This window comes from Bufo bufo, chromosome 6 (genome assembly GCF_905171765.1).
Source record: "Bufo bufo chromosome 6, aBufBuf1.1, whole genome shotgun sequence".
Lineage (NCBI taxonomy): Eukaryota > Metazoa > Chordata > Amphibia > Anura > Bufonidae > Bufo > Bufo bufo.
The window spans coordinates 39,644,656-39,668,666 of record NC_053394.1 but is presented as its reverse complement, the minus strand read 5'-3'; the positions used below and the strand labels follow the sequence as shown (position 1 = coordinate 39,668,666).

General features: G+C 42.8%; 1 protein-coding gene across 1 annotated transcript in view; it reads left to right on the top strand.

Annotated features, from left to right (window-relative positions):
- The window catches only part of ADAM12 (ADAM metallopeptidase domain 12), a 583,999-nt gene that overhangs the window by 239,638 nt on the left and 320,350 nt on the right, over positions 1-24,011 (top strand). Inside the window, exon 4 of the mRNA XM_040437739.1 lies at positions 20,961-21,039. Within this exon, the coding sequence (XP_040293673.1) occupies positions 20,961-21,039 (79 nt within the window). The remainder of the gene's footprint in view (positions 1-20,960; positions 21,040-24,011) is intronic.

Here is a 24,011-nt window from a genome sequence, read left to right as displayed (position 1 = left end):
GGTTGGCTACAAAAAGCGTTTACAAGCTGTGATACTTGCCAAAGGGAGTGCTAGTTGGTACTAACCATGCAGGGTGCCCAAAATTTTGATTTGGATCCTTTTCCTTTTTTGTTATTTTGAAAATGTAAAAGTTGACCATACAAATTGTGTTTACTTAAAATACAAAGGGAATCTTTAACTTTATGCCTTTTTGGAGATCATTTCACCCTTAAAGGGATTCTGTCATCAGGTTTGGGGCTATAGAGATACGGACATGCACGGCTAGATCGCCGCTAGCATGTCTGCAATATATGTGTCCTATAGGGCTGTGTGGTTTTAATTTCTTTAAAAAAGGATTTTATAGATATGCAAATGAGTGTTGAATGTGTCCAAGGGGCTGCACTAACCTTACTTGCGCCTGTGAAGGAGCCCAGCACCGCCTATGTCTCCTCCTTTCATCAACGATAGATAGCCGTAATCTCGCGATGCGCGAGCTCGCACATGCGCAGTGCCGGTATAGTGTTCCTTCCCTGTGCTGGCATCAGCCTCAGGGAAAGAACTGCGCATGCGCGAGCTCGCGCATCGTGAGATTACGGCTATCTATCGTTGATGAAAGGAGGAGACATAGGCGGTGCTGGGCTCCTTCACAGGCGGGCATGGCTGTGCATGTCCGTATCTCTATAGCCCCAAACCTGATGACAGAATCCCTTTAAGTTGCTTAATTGTTCACAGTAACAAAAATTTTAGCCAAGGGTGCCCAAACTTTTGCATGCTACTGTATGTGTGTGTGTATATATATATATATATATATAGATCATTGTATATTTCTAACATTTTATGTTAGTGCACAATTGTAGAAGTGTTAAAGGGGGTGTCCCACCACAGCCTTTCATGGCCGGTATGGGAATGCCAAGCGGGAGTGGACAGACTTACAGAAGTCAGTCAGAGGGGAAAGCCAATTCCCTCTGCTGAGTCATGGAATAATTAACTAAACAGTGCCACCTACAGACAGCTTTTGGGAATACATACAAAGCATGAACAGATTAACATCAGATCAAGAACAGCAAGCAACCTGTTCTGGGGTACTGCAGTCCCTTTAAATTCGGGACTGTTGGCGACTGTGGAATTGACCCTCCAAAAAAAGGACAGGCTTGGAAGGTTTGTGATCATTGCTTTGATGCTTGTGTTCCACAATTGAGATAATATGGATATATACTGCTGGTGGACCTAGATTTGCATTTGTCCTGTAATCTGCTTTCTATGCATTGTTAATATATGGGCGGCCTACATCGAAAACGGCAATAGAGACATTGGTTTTCAAGTAGGACACTGCTACGTCTGAATGAGATCTGTCTCTAAAAGCCCTTTGAAAGGCGCCAGGCTTTCATCTGCATTACGCGCACAGATCATCTGTCCATAATAAAACATTGGCCATTTAATCTGATTTCCTCTGCGTTGCAATGAATATGCCCATCACTACTTAAGCTGGGATCGTGAGGTTTATTCACCAAAAAGCCATTAATCATCGCTGAACAATTTTGTTTTCATCAGCAGAAGCAGGACGAGCAAATGTCAGGAGCTCAATTTGTTAACACTTTGAAGAAGTTGGCAGAACAGAGCGATTTTTGGCCACGCAATCCAGAGGAGATTCTTATCAGAAGCTGGTGCGACCTTCAAATAGACATTAGAGGTAGACAGAACCATAGCAACGGCAGGCGGGAGGCACTGCGGAGAGCTAGCAGAAACATGTGCCATGCATTCAATTGCACTCCATTGTAATTATAATCATATTCAGACGCGGTGCTGATATTGGTCTGCAAGCAATGTAAATGCAGCCTTACAGAAAGACCCTATAGAAAGTGAGAAAAAAAAGTGATACCGCAATCTTCCCAAGGTCGCAGAGCCTTGAAAGTTTCTTCACGTTCTATTGAAAACCATCCTTTGAAGTTGTTTTTGTCCTTAAAGGGGCAGTAAGGGCCAAGACGATGGCTTGTGTAAGAGAATGATATCAAAGGAGATGTTAACATTACTCATCGTATATACCTGTACGTCCCCGGAGAAATGAGAAATACATTAGAGATCATGGATAGTCCGTGATAGGACTTCGACCTAGGGAATTTCAGGGAAAATTAGATTCGACGCCAAGCCAAATTTCCTCGTGCTTCGTGGTAGCGAATCGATTTTCCCTGAAATGGTGTAAAAAATAAAAAATCACACTTACTTCATCCATATGCTCGCGACACGCCGGCTGCCGCTATCTTGATTGATTAAAGATCTCACACGAAATCCTGTGCATAGTGACATATGACGTCATCACGGGCCACGCAAGATTTTGCACCTGATCTTCAATCAAGATGGCGGTGACCGGCCCATCGGGAGCAAATAGATGAGACAATTGCGATTTAATATTTTTTTATTTTATTTTACGCTATGGCACAATCGCCGCTCCTTGTCATTGCGTCCACTGCTTACAAAGAAATGCGTTTCGTGACGAAGTAATTCGTTACAATGCAAATTATTTGGTAAAATGCTATGGTGCTCCAAAGCTGGTCCAGTCTCTGCTGCTCTCCACTTCCTAATCCCGGAGGTGGATGGTGACAATGACACTAAGGAAAGTCAAGCAATTTGCAATTCTTTAGTGAATAGCAGTAGGATACAACCATCAACGTGACCTGTGCAACCACAGCACAACTGAATAACTCTTAAACTTCTATATGTACAAGTTTTAATCCAGCGCTTGTACTGATATCGCGCTGCTCCTCTATTGAAATCTACTCCTGTTATGGGGCTGGTACACAGCTTGTGGTCTGGCTTTGTGATGTGACTTCAGCTTGCAGCCTTCTGTCCAGTTCTTTCTCTCTGAATTGAGCAGGACACCCTTGGTGGCTAGCTTTCCCCACCTAGGTCTGTAGACACCTGTTTCTGCTATCTCCCTGTCCAGGACACACAGCAGACTCTCTGTCTACTATAATGTAGGATCTTTTCTCTGTGTAGGCTCAAAAACCTTCTTAGGCTGTCTCCTGAACTTTGGTTCCACCTCCCTTTTGCTGACATGCAGTACCCCAGTGCACCTAGATGTATCTGCAAATTGTTTGCAATGTATGTTAAAGGGGTTTTCCAGGATATTTTTATTGATGACCTAACCTCAAGTCTTAGACTTGATCGGCAGGGGTCCGACCCCCACACCCCTGCCAAACAGATGGCTGAAGAGAAGGGGTGAGCTGCTCGCCGTCAGCATTGCAGCAGTGAGCAGGTGAAGTCATCAATAAAAATATCCCAGAAAACCCCTTTAATATGATGTTCTGCACTATAATGTCATATAATGCACTACATACTCCATTCCAACATGACCTGCATGTGGCACCCTGGCCCAGCCCTCTCTGGAGCTGAGGTGGTGGATGCGCCACAACTCCTAGTTCCAGAAGATTCTAGGAGTGTGAGGCAAGACAGAATAGAGTAAGGAAGCACCCGGAAGAGCTACAACTCCAAGAGCCTTTTTTCAGATCTCCTGTGAGGAACTCTACTCCAGAGAGACTGCACACTTGAAAGTTACAGAGTGAGAGACTGCAGAGAGATCAGTGGCAAGCATTATAGACCCTGTTGTTGCAATGGGATAAAAAGTGAACACGCCCGATGCACCCCCAGATTAGCGGCCACAAGGCCAGAGTGTTTTAGCCGGCAAGGCAACCAGAGTCAAGCATTCTTAGACCCTGCTGCAGTGGAGGGAAAACAGGTAAAGACACCCTGCACACTACAGGTATGATTTGGCCAGCCATATTTTTAGAACCGCACACCGTTGTGTGAATTGTGGACTTTGCGACCGTTGCTAGCGGTGATCTTTGATTAAAGAATGTAACAGGAAAGAGAGTGAATTGAGGGCCATTGCTTTTACCATCCACTGAGCTGAGACATCTAATTGTACAACCTATTGCTGAATGTACCTCAATCTGCCTTTTGCATTCAGTAAAGGAAAACATTATTTGTTCTGCAATCTCTGCCTGGTTCCTTCGAACCACTCTTTCACTGCACCGAACCCCAAGGGGAAACGGCCTGAGAGAGCACACCCTGACACTACAACAACAAGGCCACTACCACTCCCATCCTCTGCACAAACAGGGGCTCGCTGCAGACACACAGCACCTAGACAATGTAGCATGCTCTGAATGCTGGATAAGTGCAGTTTCCTAGGTGTTACACTTGACACACCAGAAAGTGCCCAATGAGCCAGTCACTTCTTTTTAATGTATATCTGCAGTTCCGTAGGTGTCCAACACCTGGCACGAGCAGCTCTTTTGGGAAGCTGGCAGTGCTGGAAACTATATAGTGGACAATGGCAAGTGTCCTGAGCTTAGATGTTTTCCTTAAGGCAATGAAACCTGGTAATTAGCTGATCATTGTGAGTCCAGCTTCTGAAACCCAGTGGTTGCAGCAGGATAAATGTAGTATTACATGTCAACTATTTGAGAAAATGGTCAACCATATAATAGATGTCTGGACTGAGCATGGCAAAGTGAGAGCTGCTCTTATTCAGTCAGTGTGGAGAGCCTCTAGCAAAGGAAGGTGCTGAGCGGGAGACCGCACATTATGATTTCCATATGCTTCATGCACATTTAATATATTGAGCCCCCTTGAAAAAGAAGCTGAAGAAATCTGAAATTACTGAGGATTAGCATGTCCCATAATTCTGAAGTGTTTTACACTACAATTGTGTGGCATTTAATGATTGCAGTGTTACCTCCGAAGCTTCAGCACAACGTACTAATTAAGCTTTGTGAGATTCAGGCACGCTCTATGTTTTTCATGTTGAAAGTTGTTTCAGGACAACATGCTATTGTAATATTGGTAGAAGACGGATCTAAAGCTTCTTCAGATTCTTTTAATTACATGGCAGGGAAGAAAACACCGTCTTTGAAAGGGGCGTCCATATACATATCACAATGCTGATAAATTCAGGCGCTTGAAGAGCTCATTATCTGTTACTTAAGTTGTTTTGTTGCTCCACAGTGGAGCACAAACATCTTCACGCTTTATATTCTGCTGTAATAACCAAGCGTTTCTCTCCCCCCTCTAATTGCACACAACATATTATATGTCCGCTTCCAGAGCAGAGAAGTGGAGTGAACTATGAATGCCATTATGGATCTTGCACAGAACTAAGGAATAGATGAAGGCAAGGCAGAGGATACTGAATATCCTTACTAGTCCATTCTGGCAATAATACATTTCTGCCTGCCTGCAGCCACCACTAGGGGGAGCCCAAGAGCTTGCTGCATACTGATTATCCAGAGAACCCAATGGTAACCCAGAGTGCATTAATGAAGGACTCCACCAATTTTTGGGGGATATCTAATGCTAAGTCATCAGCAATTTTTTTTAACAGTTTAATTGGTTTCATGCCAACTCAGTTGCATCCATACATTTTGAACCTTTTCATTATGGGCACCTGTGTCATGTGACCCTCAGTTTGACAACACGTCCAAAGTTTGCTGTCCTGTGTAGACAGGAGGTCCTTCTCTCCTGTGTGACTGACTTCCTGTGAAAGGATTAGATCATCATCTATCAAATCCCTCCTGCCACCTTTCAGACTCCTCGCTTCCCTACCCGACTGTATTCCCCCTGAATTATTATTATTATTTATTATTAAAGCGCCATTCATTCCATAGCGCTGTACATATGAGTAGAGTTATACATACATAACACAGACAATTGCACTAATCATAAACAAGATGAGTTACAGACTGGTAGAGAAGGAGAGAGGGCCCTGCCCGTGAGGGCTTACAATCTACATGGTATGGGAGAAGGACACAGTAGGTGCGGGTGAAGTTGGTCATGGTGCTATAGAGGCAGGAGGGTCACTGGTTGTAGGCTTGTCTATCTCTACCTAAGAGACCAGGAGTGCATTTATATTATAGATGAGGTCATAAGCATACTCTTAGGTGAGCAGCTTCACACTGCTCTCCCTTGACTTCCATTTGGAAGGGTTGACGGGGAGAAACCTATCACAAGCAAGAGGCAGGAGAGACAGGCTGAAGCTGCATCACCTAAGATACACTGAGACTATTAGGGGACTGAAGTTCTATTTTACATGAACTAAAACAGGTATAGACGAGGCATACACAAGAGCTTCCTTAGTATTCTTGAATAATAAACAGTACTTTGCAGCACTACAGTATATTTGCATGAAAACATGACATGCAAAATCAGCCTTGGGACTTTTCCGGGATTTTGACCATAATCTGTATTCTCCTGATCCCTGTGACCAATTCAGGAACGTCACATGGAAGAGGGGTATCATAATATTGCGCTTTCATCATTGTTAACATTGCTTACATTGCCTAAGGATCATAACCCTGATTTCTCACAATTGGGAGATGTATAAAATATGTAAGCAGTGAGCTCCCCCTGCTGGTAGCTGTAGATAAGAAGAATGTGACCATTTCACATGATAAAGCTATGACTGGTCCTATACAAGTGCCGGGATCTGTCTTTGTTGCAGATATACCTGTGTCTACTAGTGATGAGCGGCAGGGGCAATATTCGAATTTGTGATATTTCACGAATATTTGGGCGAATATTCGCGAATTCGAGAATTCGTTATCTCCAGTCATTATTTTCTTGATTGCGGAAACCGGCAATTGAAAAATTTGCGCTAACAATTTGCATTACAAAAATTCGCAATCAATACTACTCCTAAAGTCAAAGATATTGCAGCCTTCTCATTGGCCCACAAGCTAGAAGCGTGAAAGGGATCATGTGTACTGATTTAAAAAAATCTCGAATATTCAAAATTACGAATATATATCACTATATTCTAAATATTCGCGAATTCTCGAAGTGACGATATTCGCGATAAAAATTTCCAATTCAAATATTTGTGATCAACACTAGTGTCTCCTAGGTTTATTTCAACAGTTTAATGATCTGAGGAAAAACTAGGATCCAAAGTATGCTTTGGTATTCTTCACTTTTGGAAAAGTTTTTTTTTAAGCATAAATGTGTTTTTTTTATGCCAGCATCTCTCTTCTGATACATGACCTGCTGTATTCTCAGTGGAAATAGTCATTGATATTTGCTGTAATGCCTGCATATGGTGTGTCGGTCCCAATAACCTTCACACCAATTTCCCATTAACAACACCTTACAATAATAATGGGCACAGATGATTCATTAGCTCCTCATTTTTGGTCTTTTTTCCCCTTGTGCAAATTCCTCAGATTTTTACTAAACCTGCAAAAACAAGCCTTAGAATGGTTATTACTTATGTTGCTACTTACTGTGCATCTCAATTTCTTAGACTCTGCTCACAGAAGAGATTGTGGACCCATTAGAGCTATGAGGGATCCATTTTGAAATGCATCTAAGCCAAAAACAAATTTTGCCACATGGCATTTCCTTATGAGCTTTGTCAAAATTCTATAAAACGTTTTACTACATCTGTTGGCTATTCTTCCCATCAAAGCACAGCAGAACCCCAACGGGTTTGGTGACCATAGACATTTATGGTGTATTCATAGGATATGCACATACAGTCCTGATCAAAAGTTTAAGACCACTTGAAAAATGGCAAAAAATCATATTTAGCATGGCTGGATCTTAACAAGGTTCCAAGTAGAGCTTCAACATGCAACAAGAAGAAATGGGAGTGAGACAATACATTTTTTGAGCATTCAATTTAATGAAAACAACGAATAAACTGAAACAGACTGTTTTTCAGCTGATCAAAAGTTTAGGACCACATGCCTTTAAAAGGCCAAATCTGTGCAAAGATGTGGATTCATTGTCATTTTCTGTCAGGTAGTCACACGTTGTGATGGCAAACGTAGTCAGGTTGTTGAACTGCATAAGCAGGGTCTCTCACAGCGCGCCATCGCTGCTGAGGTGGGACGCAGTAAGACAGTCATTTGGAATTTCTTAAATTCTTAAATGATCCTGAGGGTTATGGAACAAAAAAGTCAAGTGGAAGACCCAAAAAAAAATCATCAGCACTGAGCCGGAGGATCCGATTGGCTGTCCGTGAAGACACTGAACGATCCTCGACCCAAATTAAGGCCCTTACTGGTGCTGACTTCAGCCCCATAACCATCAGACAGCATCTGAGACTGAAGGGCTTCAAAAACAAAAAAGTCTTCAAAGACCTCGTCTCCTTGAACGCCACAGAACTGCTCGTTTGGACTTTGCAAGAGAGCACCAAACATGGGACATTCAAAGGTGGAAGAAAGTTTTATTCTCTGATGAGAAAAAATGTAACCTTGATGGTCCTGACGGTTTCCAACGTTACTGGCATGACAAGCAGATCCCACCTGAGATGTTTTCTATGCGCCACAGTGGAGGGGGTGCCATAATGGTCTGGGGTGCTTTTTCCTTCAGTGGAACAATGGAGCTTCAGGAAGTGCAGGGGCGTCAAACGGCCGCTGGCTATGTCCAGATGTCGCAGAGAGCATTCCTCATGACTGAGGGCCCTTGTCTGTGTGGTAACGACTGGGTTTTTCAACAGGACAAGGCTACAGTACACAATGCCCGCAGGACAAGGTACTTCTTCAAGGAGAATAACATCACTCTTTTGGCCCATCCTGCGTGTTCCCGTGATCTAAATCCAATTGAGAACCTTTGGGGATGGATGGCAAGGGAAGTTTGCAAAAATGGACAACAGTTCCAGACAGTAGATGGCCTTCGTGCGGCCGTCTTAACCACTTGGAGAAATGTTCCCACTCACCTCATGGAAACGCTTGCATCAAGCATGCCGAAATGAATTTTTGAAGTGATAAACAATAACGGCGGAGCTACTCTTTACGGAGTTCATGTTTGGAAGTTGGATTTCTGTTTTGGGGGGGGGTTCGTTTTTTTTTGGAGGTGTGGTCCTAAACTTTTGATCAGCTGAAAAACAGCCTGTTTCAGTTTATTCGTTGTTTTCATTAAATTGAATGCTCCAAAAATGTTTTGTCTCACTCCCATTTCTTCTTGTTGCATGTTGAAGCTCTACTTGGAACCTTGTTAAGATCCAGCCATTCTAAATATGATTTTTTGCCATTTTTCAAGTGGTCTTAAACTTTTGATCAGGACTGTATCTCCTGAATGGAGGTCCCCCATGCCCCAAATCGTCTGGTTCTATATTTGCATTCACTTCTATGTGAGTTCTGAATAAAAACTAGTAAGTCTGCTTGCCTGTTTTCACAATTTCCCTAGTAGTGAATGGAGAAAAGAGAGTTGAAATGGAAGATGGAACTTGAAATGTACAGCAAAATCCCTCCACATATCAATCACACACCTCTAGAAAAAAGCTTGGACCCACAATGTCACTGGATAGATGTGCAGTAACCCAGACCTGGGGGAAGCCACAAAGTTTAGTTTGTTATATAATGTTTGCAATGTTAATGCTATGTTCTGAACTCTCAGTTGTTCCAGAATGAGCCAGACAAGGCCCGAGTTACCAACCCTTGCCCAGCCCTCTCTGGAGCTCAGGGTGTGGACTGGGTCCACCCCCTAGCTCCAGATATTTTCAGTCTGAGTAGCTGTAGAGAGGGAGGAAGAAGGAGCAGTCTCCGTGTTCTTCTCTCCCATATACTCCAGCTCCAGACCCTGGAGCCTTGGTAACATCCACAAGTTCCAGGATATGTAAGCAAGCAATAACTAAAGGAGGAGGACTTGCATGGATACAGCAAGAAAGAGAGACGGCAAGGTAACCCAGCTTAAAGTGAACCAGACCCTGCTGCTGCAGAGGGATAACAAGTTAAGACACCCTATTAAACTCATAATAGTGGGCACTACAGCCACATTTGCCAAAGCACAGCTATTAGCTGGAAATGCCTATAGCAGATATTTTAACCATACTAATCTGAGGGCCAATGCCGTATTCATCTGCGTAGCTCATGTTGGGACATCTGGGAGGACTTTGCACTGTGAACAAATACTGCTGGATGTACTATAACTTCAATCCTGATTCCTGCATACAGACAAGACCAGAATTAAAAATCCTAGCCCAGCCCTCTCTGTAGCTCAGGGTGTAGGCTAGGTCCAACCTCTAGCTCCAGATGTTTTCAGTCTGAGTAGCTGTAGAGAGGGAGGAAGAAGGAGCAGTCTCAATGTGCCCCTCTCCCATATAGTCCAGCTCCAGACCCTGGAGCCTTTGTCACCTTCACAAGCTCCAGGATATGCAATCAAGCAAGAATGAAGGGAATAGGACGTGCATGGCTACAGCAAGAGAGAGAGACAGCAAGGTAACCCAACTTAAGGTGATACAGACCATGCTGCTGCAGAGGCATAACAAGTTAAGACACCCAATCTACCTCAGAATAGTGGACACTACAGCCACGTTTGCCAAAACACAGCTATAAGCCAGAAATTCCTATAGCAGGTAATTTAACCATACTAATCTGAGGGACAATGCTGTATTCATCTGCTTAGCTCATGTTGGGACACCTGGAAGAACTTTGCACTGTGTACAAATACTGCTGGATGTACATCAATTCTTATTCCTGCATACAGTAAAGAGAGACTCTTGTTAAGATCAATCTGGCCTGGTCTCTGACTGTCTTAACACCACATGCTGTCCATTGCAATTCCCTCACGTGCCCTGCCTAGCACCTACATGGACATTAACACCGCGGGCACTACCGAACGACCCCAGGGAGCGATGGCCTGAGGGAGTACACCGTGACACATCACCTTCAGGGCAACTACCAGTCCCAACCTCTGCTCCTGCTCCTCAGGGGCTCAATGCAGATGGTTTTAACTTGTAGGGTGCCATGAAAATTGATGGATGCTCAGCTTTAAAATGTTAGTTCTCATTTGTATTTTCAGTCTTCCTCATTCTTAGTGGAGCCTAGGTGGATCTTGTGTGTGCTGACAACTGAAGCCTGGGGGAGAGACAAGAAATGATTATAGGCCTGATTTAAGCCAGTTGTCAAGATGTGTCCAACCTTACCCTTTCATTAATTTGAAAAAGTTCTCCAGTTTCATGCAGACACATATAGCATAAATAATACCCCACAGAGTAATGCAAATTTATTTTTCTAACAAGGTCATCTCAAAACCATAGATATCTGAATATCTAATAGCAAGAGAAAATACAAGGAAGGAGGCATCTACATTTAAGCATCGAATAACAGGAAATTTAACCATTGACATATTGGTACTGTTTGCCTATGGACTGTAGTTTGGATCAGGTTTGTAGAGTTAATGGGTGGTTTGAGTATGGATATTTTTGAAACAAAATGCAAGTCTGATTAATAGTTATGTTAAAGGAAGGAAGCCACTGTAATTTTGTGGTGCACCAAGGCTCAGTCGTCTGTATTTTGGGCCTCCTTGGACAGGTTTTCAAACCCCAACACCATTTTTAGATTAATAACATGTCACAGATACCATATAATCACATTGACGGCTCAAGCGCAGGGTTACTAAGGTCAACACAATACAAATAAAATATCTCCTTGAAGGAGCGTTCATCTCAAAGTTGGCCCCTAATAAAAGCGCAGCTTATTATATGAAGGGTTCATATCACAGGAGTGTAAATTTTTATGGAAGGTTAAAGTAGTGATCATAGGGGTTAGAATTAATCTGAACTTAAAGGGGTTTTCCATCAGGAGGAACACAGGAAATAGCTTGGACTTGGACTCAGCCAATTACTGGATGCAGTGATCCACCTCAGTCAGTGATTTTGGCTGAGCAGGCAGACCAAACCATGTCAAGCCCGGCACCAGGAAATGGGGACCCCCTTCCATTTACCTCTTACTGGTGCCAGTCTTGACACACAGGAAATGGAGTAGCACCAGAGATCTGAATTAGAGATGCGACCCCTTTATTCTGAGGATCTGCCATGTTCGGGACTGCAAAATGCTATCACTTCCTCCTGATGGAAAACCCCTTCCTGGTACCAGGAAGTGAAGAGCAGAAGGGAATGGAGCAGCAATGAAAGAAATGCAGCAGGAAGGGGAGGGGGGGAACGTGAGTTTAAAACATTTTTAACCCTTTCTGCACTGATTTATGACAACATTATTCCATTGGAAAACCTCTTTATTAGGGTTGCTTGCTTGTCATAATCCTTTTTTGTTAAAAGTATACCACGACTGTAAGCTGTTCATAGGTTGTCCGCTTCTGTGGTTCTTAGTGATCAGCTGAAACCTATGGTGAAAAGTGGCATTAAAGGGGTTGTCTCATCTTAACATTTGTGGCTTAGTGCTAAGATATGCCATTAATGAAACATAAATGCAGGTCCCACCTCTGGGATCCAATTCTATCTCCAAAACAAGACCCCCAAAGTGAAGGGAGAGCAGACGTACATGCATGGCCACCCTCCATTTACGTATATTTCTGGCAGTCCCATAGCAGTGAATGGTGAGGTGGCCGTACTTGCACAGATTGCTCTCCGTTCACTGCTATACAACTTCCGAAAATAGCCGAGTGTGTCTGTTCAGGTATTTTTGGAGGTCACATAGCATCGGGTGGAGAGGACCCCCGCTCATGCGGGATGTGCCCTTTTACACTTCAGGGGCCCTGTTCTGGAGATAGAAGTGGGTCCCAGAGGTGGGACTTGCACCCATCTTAAAGTTATGACATATCTTAGAGATAAATGTTAAGATGGGAATATCCCTTTAAAGGCTATGTACACCTTCAGGAGCATTTTTTTTATTATTGCATGTTACTAATTTTTTTCTCAATTCAAAATGTTCTGTCATTGCCGAGTTATGAGGCTTAAAAATCAGTCTTTTTGCACGTTGTCACAGTCTGTTTTCCTTGAATCTCGTGACGGCTCATGTGTAGCTCTTGAGTCTGATCTCCTGGCGTTCTAAACACTTAGGGGGTCATTTATTAATCTCAAATACTCCTATATTATGTGTATTTCAGGCGTAGATTGTGGCGCAACGCTATCTGTAACTGCAATCTGCGAGTATCCCCCACTCACCCCAGGTCTGAAAAAGTGGGCGGCGAAGGGGCAGGCCCGGCAGCTCCGTCTCATTCATAATTTTCTACACCTGTTTTAGGCATAGAAAATGGTCTAAATGTAAGACACCAAGGAATCGGGCTTACATTTAGAAGCATTTATATGCAAAAATACTGTGAGCCAGCCTATATTATTATTGATTTACATTTAGAAGCGTCTGTGAATGCGCTGAAGTTATGTAGAGGCCGGTGCCTCTACATAACTTTGGCGATCAACCGCAAGCACAGTTGGTCTTAATAAATGACCCCCTTAGTTTGATAAGAATTGAGCTATAAGGAGTGTTTATGAGGTCAGGAGATCAGACATAACACACATAAGTCGTCAGATAATGGGATTCAAAGAAAACAGATTGTGACAGCTTGCAAACATGGTGATTTTTAATCCTTGTATCCCAAAAATGGCTGAATATTTTTAATAAAGACCATTTGAAAAATAATTTTTATCCAAAAATTTTCCCAAAGGAGTCCATGGCCATTAAGTTTTTAATTCACCTGCCGTGTCAGCACAGGAGAAAGGAAACATTTCACAGTATCCGTTGATCATGGGTTGGTCCTCCAAACTAAGAAACAATCTTTATGGTTGCTCTTTGCTTAAGCTAATAGATGAGGCCTGAGGGTCTTTCACCGAGAACTCCCCCGCATGAACTATCAATAGGATAAGATACCAGACAAGTGTTTACACTGAATTCTCCTTTATTCTGAAATCATACCCACCTCCATTGCCCTATGAAATTCTTCCGACTTTCTCTTCGGAAACCGCTTCCAACCCTTAATTAGGCCGTACAATGATAATTAGACTTTCTGGGAACAGCTATGGCCTCCATACCAACAGTGGGAAACCCTTGGAGTAAACCTGGGCTTCGACAATTAGCATATGGTGCGTTTTCCTCTTGATAACGGGGCTGAATATATTAATTGCCTGGCACTATCTTCGTGATCTGCAAGCCATTCTTTCCAATAGTAAAGAACAAGAAGTAATGTTTGATAGTACCATATGGAAGGAGCTGAGAGACCACGCCGGACTTTGACTGATGTAGTTTCATAGGGGAAATATATAATCATTGGCATGGCAGGATAAAAATATCGTGATGATCAATGAGACACTGTACAATGATCAGCAGAAGAAATTGAGGATGGTAAAAATTAAAGAGGTTGTCCAGAAGAAGTAGAATAATGCAGATTTTTTTTTAAGAAACAGTGCCACCCCTGTCCACAGGTTGTGTGTAGTATTGCAGCTCAGCCCCATTCACTTCAATGGAGCAGAGCTGCCATACCAGACACAACCCCCATCTTCCTAATCTTGCATAACCCCTTTAGGCCGTCTACTTCTATGATCATGTTTGCTTGGTTCAATTCCTAACCTTTCACTTTATGCAAAATGTGCCGAATAACAAACAGACAAAGAAAGGGATGACCACCGAGCTGCAGAGTTTGGCCATTTGGGAATGTAATATCTGTATAATATACATCAGTGGATAATTCTACTACATCAAATATTAAATAATATACAGTAACTGGCTAGTCCTGACGTCTGGCGCTTGCACAGTGCTGTACGTACCTTGCAACACTTGTTCATCCCTCAGCCCTAATTCTGCCGGAGGGAAATTCATGCTGGTAAACAGATGTTTCCAATGATTTGCATGGAGCTACCTAAATCATATTCATTTGTAATTTATGTATTCGTGCACAGGTCATTCTAGGGAGAGATTTTATCCTAATGCTGTGTATTATGATGTGATAGATTTTTACCCCAAGTGGTGTGGCAAAAAAAAAAGGAAAAATAATAATTTCACGATACTCTGTCGGGAGTTGTTTATGATATATGTGTCTCTGTGTGGCCACCTAGTGGTCGTGATGGGAGTTGCTGCCTCTGCAGGGCTTACATGTGGTGATGCTGTGTTGAATTGGTATCGTGAGAAATTGGAGTCCAGAGTTATTTCCATCCTAGCCATAAATAACCCTTTTAGGCAGCGCCCGGAGTGGGCAGAGTTTATCTATCATCACTCACTGTCCCCAATACAGCTCACAATCTAGGTTCCCTATCAGTATGTCTTTGGAGTGTGGGGGGAAACCCACGCAAACACGGGGAGAACATACAAACTCCATGCAGATGTCGTCCTTGGTCAGATCTCGTATCTATCTACGTATCTATCTATCTATCTCATCTAGCTCATATCTATCAATCATTCGTCAATCACACCTGTTCAGCAATATCCGTACATTCAGTCTCTCACTCGGAGCTCATTCTTCAAATAATAAGGTCTATAATAATATATTCAGAATTATAACTAAGTAACTTAATACGGCTTCACGGAATTAGAACATCGTTCAATCATCCATCAATGTCATTCACTAATTAGTCTCTCATTTATGTCCTTGTGTAATTTATTCTATGGTGTTGCTGCTTTCCTCGGTTGTTATTGTTGTCTGGTTTTTTGGCTGAGGTGATGCGTTTCTGGAAGCCGATCCTGGACAGTACCTTCTACATACAGGGAGTGCAGAATTATTAGGCAAGTTGTATTTTTGAGGATTAATTTTATTATTGAACAACAACCATGTTCTCAATGAACCCAAAAAACTCATTAATATCAAAGCTGAATATTTTTGGAAGTAGTTTTTAGTTTGTTTTTAGTTTTAGCTATTTTAGGGGGATATCTGTGTGTGCAGGTGACTATTACTGTGCATAATTATTAGGCAACTTAACAAAAAACAAATATATACCCATTTCAATTATTTATTTTTACCAGTGAAACCAATATAACATCTCAACATTCACAAATATACATTTCTGACATTCAAAAACAAAACAAAAACAAATCAGTGACCAATATAGCCACCTTTCTTTGCAAGGACACTCAAAAGCCTGCCATCCATGGATTCTGTCAGTGTTTTGATCTGTTCACCATCAACATTGCGTGCAGCAGCAACCACAGCCTCCCAGACACTGTTCAGAGAGGTGTACTGTTTTCCCTCCTTGTAAATCTCACATTTGATGATGGACCACAGGTTCTCAATGGGGTTCAGATCAGGTGAACAAGGAGGCCATGTCATTAGATTTTCTTCTTTTATACCCTTTCTTGCCAGCCACGCTGTGGAGTACTTGGACGCTTGTGATGGAGCATTGTCCTGCATGAAAATCATGTTTTTCTTGAAGGATGCAGACTTCTTCCTGTACCACTGCTTGAAGAAGGTGTCTTCCTGAAACTGGCAGTAGGACTGGGAGTTGAGCTTGACTCCATCCTCAACCCGAAAAGGCCCCACAAGCTCATCTTAGATGATACCAGCCCAAACCAGTACTCCACCTCCACCTTGCTGGCGTCTGAGTCGGACTGGAGCTCTCTGCCCTTTACCAATCCAGCCACGGGCCCATCCACCTGGCCCATCAAGACTCACTCTCATTTCATCAGTCCATAAAACCTTAGAAAAATCAGTCTTGAGATATTTCTTGGCCCAGTCTTGACGTTTCAGCTTGTGTCTTGTTCAGTGGTGGTCGTCTTTCAGCCTTTCTTACCTTGGTCATGTCTCTGAGTATTGCACACCTTGTGCTTTTGGGCACTCCAGTGATGTTGCAGCTCGAAATATGGCCAAACTGGTGGCAAGTGGCATCTTGGCAGCTGCACGCTTGACTTTTCTCAGTTCATGGGCAGTTATTTTGCGCCTTGGTTTTTCCACACGCTTCTTGCGACCCTGTTGACTATTTTGAATGAAACGCTTGATTGTTCGATGATCACGCTTCAGAAGCTTTGCAATTTTAAGAGTGCTGCATCCCTCTGCAAGATATCTCACTATTTTTGACTTTTCTGAGCCTGTCAAGTCCTTCTTTTGACCCATTTTGCCAAAGGAAAGGAAGTTGCCTAATAATTATGCACACCTAATATAGGGTGTTGATGTCATTAGACCACACCCCTTCTCATTACAGAGATGCACATCACCTAATATGCTTAATTGGTAGTAGGCTTTCGAGCCTATACAGCTTGGAGTAAGACAACATGCATAAAGAGGATGATGTGGTCAAAATACTCATTTGCCTAATAATTCTGCACGCAGTGTATTTATCAATCATATTTCTGGAATTCCTCGTTATTGAGACCTGTTCTTCCATAAGTTAGTTTTTAAGGAGGCTTTTTAACCACAGATTAAAACTGGTCATAGACTAGGAAATTAGAAGTTAATGGTCAAAGTTTGATAATTATCTAATATTAATAACAGAAATGCTGCCATTTTCTATTCAAATGCCACAAAAGTGACAGCAGGAAGTGTCACTTATGAATTATCTTAATGTGATTAGTAGAACTACAAGTAACAGCACACTGCTAGTCAATTGCACAAAGATATAAGCAAATACTAAATGAAAAATAAGCTGCTTGGTGGCTATACTTACTACAAAAGCAGTTAGAAGCTCTTTGCGCATATAATTGATCAAAAATATGTCGGGCCCATCTACCGAACGACAAGGTGGCTTCCATCAGACGAGGCCTACCTCTAACACAAGCCTCTCCTGGGCTTACAGCCTACAATCTACACCTGCGCTCTCAAATTGACATACTATGGAGGTGCTGGTTCGTTTGTTTTTCTTTCTTATGAATTATCTATTATGATGGTAGTAAAATTGTTACTTTTTATTGATCAATCACATTGGTGAATTGGTCATTTGTTTAGGGCAATAATTTAAAGGTGAGCACTGACACGAATACACTTCCTGTTGTCAGGCAAAAATGGCCACCGCAGCAAAACAGAAGAAGGTCAATATCTCATTATTCAAAATGGTTTTAATCACCAAACTTTTGCAGTTGCTGTAACTTCGTATTTACTAAGATATGCTAATTTAAAAATTTTGATGGTAATGCACTTTAAAGGCTATATACTCCTTCTGATGCAATTTTTTTATGATTGCATTTTACTTATTTTGGGCTGCCTGATGAAACACAGTAAAAATACAGAACCTGCTACTAGAGAATCTCAAGGCTGTACAGAGAAAGGGACTCAAGACTTTTAATAAAAACTGATTGAAAAAATGATGCTGTACATAGAGTAGGTCATATGTCTTCTTTAGATAGAGAGATAGATAGATACTTGTGAATGAAAGTAAGATAGATAAATAGATATTTCTCAGCAATACTTTGAATTATGATTAGTTTATTAGAGGAGAATCCAGCGATATTTCCTGATATTTTGAATATTATATTCCATTGTGAGGAGATTTCATTATTATCTCAGTTGAGTGCTGTTTTGTTAGTCTCATGGTGACCTAGCACCGGGCGTAATATAATCAAGGAGACGAGGACCTGCAAGGTCAATGACCTAGCATTACCAATAAATTAGATGCTGCATCAGAATAGGTCTGGAGAATGAATTAGATTACAGATAAGAATGAGCCTGACACTACTTCAAATCTGCACCTGCTGCCTGCTGCAGCTCCAGCCGAACACAACTGATCGGAATGTAAATGTTTTGTTAGAGACAGATGGCCTGATAGCATGCTGTTTATGACGGGATTTATTCTATTACAGCCGCAAAATAACAATAATTGTGACATTTACAATTTGAGTTATCATACTATCAAAATGTGAGGTTATTCCAGTTATTGTGCAGCGTTATTAGGGCCATAGCATCTATATTCTGCTGATCAGTGGGGGCCCCAGGGGTTTCACCCCCGTCGATCACACATTGGTGGCCTATCCTATCCATTGACATGCTGTGAAGATTTCCAAACATTCGTCATGCTTTATTCTAGAGGTGGATTCCCAGTATAATGTATCCATCATATTCAAGTCAAATTCATAGCAAAATCTGCATAAAAATTCTCCATGATTGTCATGTGCAGTTGAATCGGATTTTAATGTCATTTTGTTGAGAAGTTTTCTGCAGTAAATCGCTGTGGTCTGACCATGACCTTAAAGGGGTCAGAAGGAGTTAAAAATAATAAAGAAGCTTAAAGGGATCCTGTTACCTAGAAAATGCATATTAAACCGCCAGCAGTACCTTATTGCAGCCTGTAGCATGACTATGACTATGAAGGTGTCTGTGTCTTTTCTGTACAATGCGCCAAAAGTCTGAAAAAAGACTTTTATTCAACAGGCCACGCTATGTAAACGATAGTCTTGAAGTCAAGGGGCCAGCGGCTTTCTCGCCTGAAGTCAATCGCGCCCCGCCCCCTTTACCTCCCCAAAGCGTTTGATTGATAGGATGCCCAAACGCTAAGGGGAGGAAAGGGGGCGGGGCGCGATTGACTTCAGGCGAGAAAGCCGCTGCCCCCTTGACTTCAAGACTATCGTTTACATAGCGTGGCCTGTTGAATAAAAGTATTTTTTCAGACTTTTGGCGCATTGTACAGAAAAGACACAGACACCTTCATAGTCATGCTACAGGCTGCAATAAGGTACTGCTGGCGGTTTAATATGCATTTTCTAGGTGAGAGGATCCCTTCAACTCACCTCCACCGTTCTCTTCCGCTGCTATTCTGACTCCGCTGTGCTTCAGTCTCCGCTGATCTGCAATTCCTGTCATGCATTGATACAATAGAAATGCTAGGAAGGACCACTCAGGAAATCACTGACTAAGGGTACTTTCACACTAGCGTTGAGGATCCGGCAGGCAGTTCCGGCAACGGATATCTTTTTTTTCCGGAACTGGATCCGTTAGACTTATTCATTGAAATCATTTTTGGAAAACCGGATCCGGCGATGCGGCAATTTCCGGAAAACTTGGTACCGGATCCAGCATGAATACATTTCAAAGGAAATTAATCCCGGATCCGGCAAGCTGCGGTATTTTCTCTGGTCAAATATCGTACAAGGGACGGAACAGAAGACATCCTGATGCATACTGAATGGATTGCTTTCCATTCAGAATGCATTGGGACAAAACTGATGCGTTTTTTTCTGGTATTTAGACCCTTTACCGGATTTCAATCCCGGAAAAGAATAACGCTAGTGTGAAAGTACCCTAAGTCCAGTGACTGGCTGAGTGGTCCTTTTCTAAAGATTTTTACATGTTGAGTCAAGACAGGAAGTGCAGAGCAACGAAGACTGGAGCAGCGTCTGAATGACAGTGGAGGGGATCTGTCAAGATGAGTAAAGCTTCTTGGTTATTTCTAACATGTTGTAAGTCACTTTTTTAAATTTTCCATGAACAACCCCTCTAGGAGTAAGTCCCTAGCAAGGCTTTACCTAGATATTTTAGATATTTCCTAAAGCTTTTTATTTTTTGTCCTCGTCAATGAAAGCAACAATTTACACTAATGTATCTGTCATGTTAATTTTTTCTGGCCAGCTGAGATTTGCACTTTAAATGGGATATGTCAGCAGTACTGACCCTGCTAAACTGATGACTGCACTAGGTAGGAGAAGCGATACAAATATATATATTTTTTTGCGTAGCTCTTTTATCAGTAGGAGTAGTGCAAATAGGAACTTTTATTTTGCCAGATTCTGCTCTTGCAACAAGTGCCCAGGAGGTGGCGCTTCACTTTAAAGTGCTCTCTCCGTTGATCTGCTTCACAGTCCCTCCCCTTTGCTCTAAATGATGGCTGTAGTGGTTTCCTGGTAGGATGCTACAGCTGTCACCCAGAGCAGAGGGGCTGTCTTTGGACCAGTTCAATGTAGATAGCACTTCACAGTGAAGCTAAGCCCCCTGGGCACTTTAAGAGTAGAATCTGGCAGAATAAAAGTTCATATTCTCACTACTCCTGATCATAAAAACACAGAGTCATTTTGCATACGTAATGTAGTTCAATGTGTTGATAATAAATATGGAGTGTCAGTAATAGCTGGACATGGAGACACCTTATAGTGAATCAAGCAATGTAAGTTTATTTGCTTTACTATCATTGAATTACTCGATTTCCTGTATAACAATTAATTAGAATTTCTACCATTTATAACACAAAGTGGAGATTTCCCTGAAAACACAGATGGTTATTACCCATTCTTCTATTTTAATATTTTCAAAGAGCACTTTCATGTCTTTAATGGAAATAAGACGGTAAAATGTGTGGCTATTTTTCCTGGCAGAACTAATAATGCAAATGCTTAATTATTTTTCAGGGGATTGTTTGCTAGGAACTTCACTACAACCCACTACATGGAAGATGGGACTGCTGTGATCACGGCGCACAACCACACGGTACGGTTCTTATCGACAAGCAGTAATTAGCAGATGAAATGGCTCATAGCAGCAGTAACATCCCCCTACTCCTGAGCACATATAGCAAATAATGCAAATATGATGCTAAAGGGTCCTATAGCAAAGAAAGCCCCCCATTAAGTTGTGCTCGGTGTCTGATGACTCAGTAGTGTGTATAGTGCCAGTGTCTGATGACTCAGTAGTGTGTATAGTGCCCGGTGTCTGCTGACTCAGTAGTGTGTATAGTGCCCGGTGTCTGATGACTCAGTAGTGTGTATAGTGCCCGTGTCTGATGACTCAGTAGTGGGTATAGTGCCCGGTGTCTGCTGACTCAGTAGTGTGTATAGTGCCCGGTGTCTGATGACTCAGTAGTGTGTATAGTGCCGGTGTCTGATGACTCAGTGTGTATAGTGCCGGTGTCTGATGACTCAGTAGTGTGTATAGTGCCGGTGTCTGATGACTCAGTAGTATGTATAGTGCCGGTGTCTGATGACTCAGTAGTATGTATAGTGCCGGTGTCTGATGACTCAGTAGTATGTATAGTGCCAGTGTCTGATGACTCAGTAGTGTGTATAGTGCCGGTGTCTGATGACTCAGTAGTGTGTATAGTGCCGGTGTCTGATGACTCAGTGTGTATAGTGCCGGTGTCTGATGACTCAGTAGTATGTATAGTGCCGGTGTCTGATGACTCAGTAGTGTGTATAGTGCCCGTGTCTGATGACTCAGTAGTGTGTATAGTGCCGGTGTCTGATGACTCAGTAGTGTGTATAGTGCCAGTGTCTGATGACTCAGTAGTGTGTATAGTGCCGGTGTCTGATGACTCAGTAGTATGTATAGTGCCGGTGTCTGATGACTCAGTAGTATGTATAGTGCCCGTGTCTGATGACTCAGTAGTGTGTATAGTGCCGGTGTCTGATGACTCAGTAGTGTGTATAGTGCCAGTGTCTGATGACTCAGTAGTGTGTATAGTGCCCGGTGTCTGATGACTCAGTAGTGTGTATAGTGCCGGTGTCTGATGACTCAGTAGTATGTATAGTGCCGGTGTCTGATGACTCAGTAGTATGTATAGTGCCGGTGTCTGATGACTCTGTAGTGTGTATAGTGCCAGTGTCTGATGACTCAGTAGTGTGTATAGTGCCGGTGTCTGATGACTCAGTAGTATGTATAGTGCCGGTGTCTGATGACTCAGTAGTATGTATAGTGCCGGTGTCTGATGACTCAGTAGTATGTATAGTGCCGGTGTCTGATGACTCTGTAGTGTGTATAGTGCCAGTGTCTGATGACTCAGTAGTGTGTATAGTGCCGGTGTCTGATGACTCAGTAGTATGTATAGTGCCGGTGTCTGATGACTCAGTAGTATGTATAGTGCCGGTGTCTGATGACTCAGTAGTGTGTATAGTGCCGGTGTCTGATGACTCAGTAGTGTGTATAGTGCCAGTGTCTGATGACTCTGTAGTGTGTATAGTGCCGGTGTCTGATGACTCTGTAGTATGTATAGTGCCGGTGTCTGATGACTCAGTAGTATGTATAGTGCCGGTGTCTGCTGACTCAGTAGTATGTATAGTGCCCGTGTCTGCTGACTCAGTAGTGTGTACAGTGCCAGTGTCTGATGACTCAGTAGTGTGTATAGTGCCCGTGTCTGCCGACTCAGTAGTATGTATAGTGCCGGTGTCTGCTGACTCAGTAGTATGTATAGTGCCAGTGTCTGATGACTCAGTGGTGTGTATAGTGCCGGTGTCTGATGACTCAGTAGTATGTATAGTGCCCGGTGTCTGCTGACTCAGTAGTATGTATAGTGCCCGTGTCTGCTGACTCAGTAGTGTGTATAGTGCCAGTGTCTGATGACTCAGTAGTGTGTATAGTGCCCGTGTCTGCCGACTCAGTAGTATGTATAGTGCCAGTGTCTGCTGACTCAGTAGTATGTATAGTGCCAGTGTCTGATGACTCAGTAGTGTGTATAGTGCCGGTGTCTGATGACTCAGTAGTATGTATAGTGCCGGTGTCTGATGACTCAGTAGTATGTATAGTGCCGGTGTCTGATGACTCAGTAGTATGTATAGTGCCGGTGTCTGATGACTCTGTAGTGTGTATAGTGCCAGTGTCTGATGACTCAGTAGTGTGTATAGTGCCGGTGTCTGATGACTCAGTAGTATGTATAGTGCCGGTGTCTGATGACTCAGTAGTATGTATAGTGCCGGTGTCTGATGACTCAGTAGTGTGTATAGTGCCGGTGTCTGATGACTCAGTAGTGTGTATAGTGCCAGTGTCTGATGACTCAGTAGTGTGTATAGTGCCGGTGTCTGATGACTCTGTAGTATGTATAGTGCCGGTGTCTGATGACTCAGTAGTATGTATAGTGCCGGTGTCTGCTGACTCAGTAGTATGTATAGTGCCCGTGTCTGCTGACTCAGTAGTGTGTATAGTGCCAGTGTCTGATGACTCAGTAGTGTGTATAGTGCCCGTGTCTGCCGACTCAGTAGTATGTATAGTGCCGGTGTCTGCTGACTCAGTAGTGTGTATAGTGCCAGTGTCTGATGACTCAGTAGTGTGTATAGTGCCGGTGTCTGATGACTCAGTAGTATGTATAGTGCCCGTGTCTGATGACTCAGTAGTATGTATAGTGCCCGTGTCTGCCGACTCAGTAGTATGTATAGTGCCCGGTGTCTGCCGACTCAGTAGTGTGTATAGTGCCGGTGTCTGATGACTCAGTAGTATGTATAGTGCCGGTGTCTGATGACTCAGTAGTATGTATAGTGCCCGGTGTCTGATGACTCAGTAGTGTGTATAGTGCCGGTGTCTGATGACTCAGTAGTGTGTATAGTGCCGGTGTCTGATGACTCAGTAGTGTGTATAGTGCCAGTGTCTGATGACTCAGTAGTGTGTATAGTGCCGGTGTCTGATGACTCTGTAGTATGTATAGTGCCGGTGTCTGATGACTCAGTAGTATGTATAGTGCCGGTGTCTGCTGACTC